This window comes from Ostrea edulis, chromosome 1 (genome assembly GCF_947568905.1).
Source record: "Ostrea edulis chromosome 1, xbOstEdul1.1, whole genome shotgun sequence".
Lineage (NCBI taxonomy): Eukaryota > Metazoa > Mollusca > Bivalvia > Ostreida > Ostreidae > Ostrea > Ostrea edulis.
This window is the reverse complement of record NC_079164.1, coordinates 2,634,159-2,640,158: the sequence shown is the minus strand read 5'-3', so window position 1 is coordinate 2,640,158 and position 6,000 is coordinate 2,634,159. Positions and strand designations below refer to the sequence as shown.

The following is a 6,000-nucleotide window of genomic DNA, read 5'->3' as shown; positions in this document are numbered from 1 at the left end:
TTCTTAATAAAACCACTTGCCTCAAAAATGGTTTTATTTTTGATAATTTAAGTTCAATTACCAATATTGAATAAAATCGATATTTTGTTTTAGTATAGTTATGATTTTAATTTATTGATTATTATTTATTTATACAATTGCGTAATGTAACATGTAATGATAGCTAAATTTATGAATAGTACCACTAAATGTACATACATCTGTACTATAAGATTTTGCAGAATGTACATATAGATATCATTGTATTAAACATTCTTTTTGAGGAATTGATCAATGTGTAAACCCCAGACAATGTTGTGAGTTCAATGTCCGGAGTTTACACATCAATACATTCTTTAAAAAGAATGTTTGATTTTTATAGTACCAACCCATTCACTGTATTCACAATTTCGAAACTTTGAATAGTTTCCCACAATATGTTCTTTGTTTTCAGGCGCGTATGAATACATTGCGTTCTCGGATTTACTGATGTGTAAACTCTTGTTTTTTTTTTTCAATCAGAACAACTGTAATAAATAACATTGGAATTATAAACCTGTATATTCTAATCATATGTGTACCTTGGTGTTTTAATTTAAGATTTTCTAGCAGTATATTGATATGTCGTACCGAAGACAAGGGTAACATCTATAATTTCTGAAGTGATAAAACATTCTTAATCAAATAAACGGATTACGTCCTTGTTAGATTGGGAGTCATCGGATAATTGCATGGTTCTTCCTATAAAAACGCAAAATTTCCATAGGAAAATGTATTTACAATTTCCAAAAATATATCATTTTCTTTGGAAACTCTAAATTGGTTCAAATCTTTGACTATCTTGTTTGTAAAAGACATTTACAGTTATGGTCATGATCAACTTCCCCCTGTTTAACAATTTAAAGGCTAGTTTAAAGTGTAAATCAAAATGGAGTCACGGATGAAATCCCAACTATATCCTGTCCATTCTATGATTGACTGTACTGAAGTCATAATCTACAACTGCATTCAATACCTGTTTTCTTTTACAAAGAATATCATTATGATTTACAGAATGTTTTGGAACCCGATTTTGAGAATATCCCTATTGGTACTCCTGGTACCTTTGGTATTGTGTGAGAAAGTATCACCGAAACCCGGCCTGAAAGGATTCAGAGAGGATTACAAAAGTATTACGGAAACTTGTCAGGCTGTTGGATTTATCAAAAAGTGTCAAAGTATCACTCGTAAGAAAATGTTACGATGTTTACCCACATTTCTATTTCACATTGCTTATAGAAGATTTATCACTGTTCGTTAGTATGGCCTTTCATTCAGTCTTTGAACACAGCGTGCTCAGAATTGACTTTTAGATTTGTGTAGATCTCATTTTAGATAGTTTCAGGACGACTGTTTCGCTTCAGATTCATGGATTATCGTATATCTTGATTGATATACCCATTCATATATCGAGAAGGAACTGTTAGGTTATCACATATTCCGATGAATCTGGAATAGTGAGAATTAGCGTTTTAAAAACCTTTCAGGTTTTGTGATTCATATGAATTGATTAGTAGAATTTTGTAGGTGAATCTATGGTTGCCTTTGATGTCCGATTGAGAAATCATAAGAAGAATCTTGGCAAAGGTTCAAAGGTCGTGTTTGAGACCGTGGACCTGAATGAAGGACGGGGATACGACGCTTCCTCGGGAGTCTTCACGGCCCCTCACAGCGGAATTTACGTATTTGACTGGACAATTCTGTCTTGGCAAGGCAAATATGCTCACACTTCCCTCGTTATAAATGGCTCCAATAAGTCATGGAATCACTGTCATGACGTTGTATCCAAAACATGGCTTCCATGCAGCAAAATGACGGTGGTAAAGCTGAAACAAGGAGATAAAGTTTGGATTGGAGTTTCCAGTGGAACTGCAGACATATATCAGCAATACACTTCATTTTCTGGTTATAAACTGTAAATATTTCTGTATTAAAGAAATTGTTGACTGAGTATTGACAGCTCTTGTCTCGAGGTTAACATTAACGATAAGACAATGTGCTTATATTGAGTTTGTGTGTTATTAGAATTGTTGTATTGTTTCATGAATATTCGAGGGAATTAATTTTCGTGAGTGAAGCAAAATCTCTTTATCGAATATCTATAAATTCGCGGACAAAAGTCAGATAAAGGGAAAAAGAAGAGAAAACAAAACAAAACAAAAAAGCAAGAAATTCTAAAAAATGGAAAAAACCAACAAACAATTAAAAAATCAAAGTTTCGATTTTGCAATAACGTGATATAGGAAGAAAATATGTTTTGTATGGTTTCGTTTCCTTTAACTTACATATAAAAATAAGGAACTATGTGGTCAAAAATACTAGTGGATAAATCAAGCTAAATGGTACTTAGCTTTCATATAACGATAAGGAACTGGTTATTTCAAGACATGATTAGCAAAAATATAGCTACATTGTTTGCCCAACTATCTATTTTGTATTGCTTCTAGGAGTTATGAGATTGATCACTGTTCGTTATCTTCACCTTGCATTAAACTTGCGTATCGTAAAGTAATTGTAGTACAAATAATTGTCAATACCCACAAACGAAATTCCTGATGTAATCTTCATTTGTAAATTTTAGTCCCCCATGATACAAAACCGTCCTTACCGATTTCAGGTCTCAAATCGAAGAAATGGATATTCTTCCTTGCTTGAGACAGTGAAAGTTAAAAGAAAATAGGAGTACCACTTATTTGTGGTAGCATGCTGTAAAAGATCAACTTAGACACGTTGACCTATGTGTGAATCATACATACGGCATGAAGACGTTTAGAAGGGTAATATGCCACGAGAGTCAGTAATAATGAGTGATAACCATGCACGAAACAATAAAAGACAATCAAGCACTAATTTGCTAGGTATTCAATAAAGTTTGACTTACGTAAACTGTAAACAAAAAGGAATATGTTTTAATGAAGCCTTCCTTTTCACTTCAGAAAGTTAGCTACTAGTAAGCAGGTACTAGTGACTGGCTACTTAAAAAGAGAAAGGTTGCCTACTAAGGTTGACTACTATTAGTTAACTACTAAAATGTAGAAAAGCTGTCAGTATCCGGCTACCAGCAATAAGCTACTTAAAGAAAGAAAAGCTAGCATATATTAGCCTGCTACTTCAATGAATAAAAGATATGGATACCGATAGCCATCTACTAAAATCAGGTTTATTGAGATGACAAGGAGTTATCTTCATTTCAGAAAATGTTTTGGAATTCTATATACCATGCTGTTTTGCAAGCCACATGTACTAAACTTTTACGATTCAAAATAGGAATAAACTTCTAGTTGAAAGTAGCACTTTAAGTAGGAAGTATTACTTTGAAAAACTGAATATAACGAGCACTGGTCAATATCGTAACTCATATAAAGAATACAAAATTAAGAGTAAGGCGACCACGTATCCCTTGACATAGCAGAAGTGGGATCAGGTGTCTAGGAGGAATACGTATCCATTGTTGACCGGTTACCACCGCCAGGAGTCCTATATCTCGATCGGGTCAAGGGAGTAATATGTAGTCAAATTCAATATGTAACGAACGGCCTCAATTTTGACATGAAACATGTCAGACAGCATTTTAGTATTATGTATAAATATTCAATTTAAGGTACAATACGTGAGGAGGAATTAATTTCAAATGTGGAAATGAGGTTATATGTTGTTATGGAGGAAACCATGACCTTATGCATTTTCTTTGGCTTTGTCTAGACTGGACATGCTTTTATCACGTTTCAACAAGAAAATTAATTATAGAGTCTCAATATTGAAAACCTGGTTGACATTTTTAATGAAAATAAAAAAATACATCCATATTTTTTCGCATGATTTTGCAGACTACCCTCGTCAGTGATATCGGTTTATGTTACAATGGTTATTCAGAATGTCCATTGATTTTAAGAATGAGTTTAGAATGTATTAGTCAAGGACATGTAAACTGAAACTGTTTTGTTTGATTTAACGCCTAATTCTACACAAAGTATTCAATGTCGTTGTATATATATGACATGTATATCATAATGCTTGATCAGGGGCTTTTAGATACATAGGATGCTGATGGCTTATAAATAGAATGTCGGGTTTCTTACAGCACTTTTAGCGAAATGCTACCAGAACTAGGTATCGGTCAAAACATTTTATTCAGAGTCGTCTATATATTCAACTCTAACTTGGGGAGGGTGAAGACCATGTTTAGGACAATCTGGCTTCGTGTTCAATCGAGAAGCACCACAGAAGAATAGATTCGAGAAACACCACAGAAGAATATATTCGAGAAGCACCACAGAAGAATAGATTCGAGAAGCACCACAGAAGAATAGATTCGAGAAGCACCACAGAAGAATAGATTCGAGAAACACCACAGAAGAATAGATTCGAGAAGCACCACAGAAGAATAGATTCGAGAAGCACCACAGAAGAATAGATTCGAGAAACACCACAGAAGAATAGATTCGAGAAGCACCACAGAGGAATAGATTCGGGACTTTAATGAAAGGGTCTAGATTTATCTTTCATGATGTGAATATTTCTTCTAAATTGTACTATATAACTAAAATCACACATACCTTCATGTGAAATATCCACATCATTTTCTCAACCATTAATTTGTTAAACATTTGGGGTATCAAATGTGATATAAGTGGCCTTATAGAGCTTTTTTTTGTTTTTTGTTTACTGACATTAATTCTGTCATTTGTCAATAATTGAAGGACCACACGGACAAAAGAGGATAAAAAAGAAAAAAAAACGAAAAAGTGTTAACTTTGAAGAGACTGGTTCACGATTTCTGAAAAAAAAAATTGATATTAAACATTAAAAATGTAACTTATTTAATGTTGACGGCCAAAATTTTGACCTTCTGAACGCAATAAATTAAAGCAATATTTTAGCCTTAAATATATGTTATGTATAGACTCGCGTCTTTTCATGTATACAAACAAATCAGTGAAATGCTAATTTTGTAATATAAAGCATCTTAATTTTGCATACTCACAAATTTTAACTTTTAGATGATACATTTTACACAACCAATGCTTGAAATGTGAAACATATGATAAACTTACATTTAAATCCTTTTCTTTTGAAAATTTCGTAAAGAATGATATAACGAAATCTTTGTTCACAAAACAAATAATAAACTCTCTAAAATGACTTTCTGTGATAATGTATAACCTTTGGTGCATTAGTATGCATCATCGGATTATGTCGTGTCGATACTGTCGCATTTTGTAAATCAAACATGGATTCTAAAACAATTCTAAAGAACTTCTAGTAAATTTGAAATCGGCAAAAAATTCTCAAATTAGCAATATCAAATCATAGGACTTTTTAGCACTTTACACGACCATTCCCCACGATAAATTAAAGACTAGAGATTTTGACATCAAGGACAGTTGATTGATCAACAAAAACGGAAAACGGAAATATTCATATCTAGTGATCAATCATCCAAAACATCACTTTGTTAAACACCACTCTGATTCCACGTACACGTACTCTGAAGTTAAAGTAAAAATATGCTAGAGTTCCTCATTGAAAATATCTTCGTGCTCTTTGGTGATCAGGTCTTCCAACAGTCTGATGGAATTCCCATGGGCACGAATTGTGCTCCTTTGCTACCTGACCTGTTTCTATATTCATATGAAGCAGAATTTATTCGAAAACTTCTAAGTGAGATGACAAATATATATTGCTGTGGCCCTCATATCAACATTTGTATATATCGACTACGTTTTCTCCATTAACAATAATACCTTTCATTCAAAACAACGGGGTTAAGGTGTCCCGAGTAAAATAACAAGTTATAACAGCATATTCATATCAACGTAAAAAAATTCCAATCGTCGCGGTTTTTTGTTGTTGATAAAAATCGTCTGTCAATACAAAACCTTGGACGAATTTGGCTCCACTTTTTTTGGCACGCTGTTTTTGGCTATATTTAGCTCTAAAACTTCATAGTTATTTCGGATTTCAAACATTTCGGTTGAGCAT

At 33.2% G+C, this 6,000-nt stretch overlaps 1 protein-coding gene across 1 annotated transcript; it reads left to right on the top strand.

Annotated features, from left to right (window-relative positions):
* The first annotated feature begins 1,033 nt into the window (after positions 1-1,033).
* Positions 1,034-1,964, top strand: LOC125664498 (cerebellin-3-like). The gene is made up of 2 exons (XM_048897284.2): positions 1,034-1,205; positions 1,546-1,964. Exons 1-2 carry the CDS (start codon positions 1,034-1,036, stop codon positions 1,935-1,937), a joined length of 564 nt encoding a protein of 187 aa, XP_048753241.2. The 3' UTR covers positions 1,938-1,964.
* The last annotated feature ends 4,036 nt before the right edge of the window (positions 1,965-6,000 follow it).

Excerpts from the sequence above, each read along its gene's own strand:
- LOC125664498 (XM_048897284.2), top strand. The coding sequence starts at position 1,034 with ATGTTTTGGAACCCGATTTTGAGAATATCCCTATTGGTACTCCTGGTA. Across the intron at positions 1,206-1,545 it reads AAAGTGTCAAAGTATCACTC|GTGAATCTATGGTTGCCTTT; the intron begins GTAAGAAAATGT and ends AGAATTTTGTAG.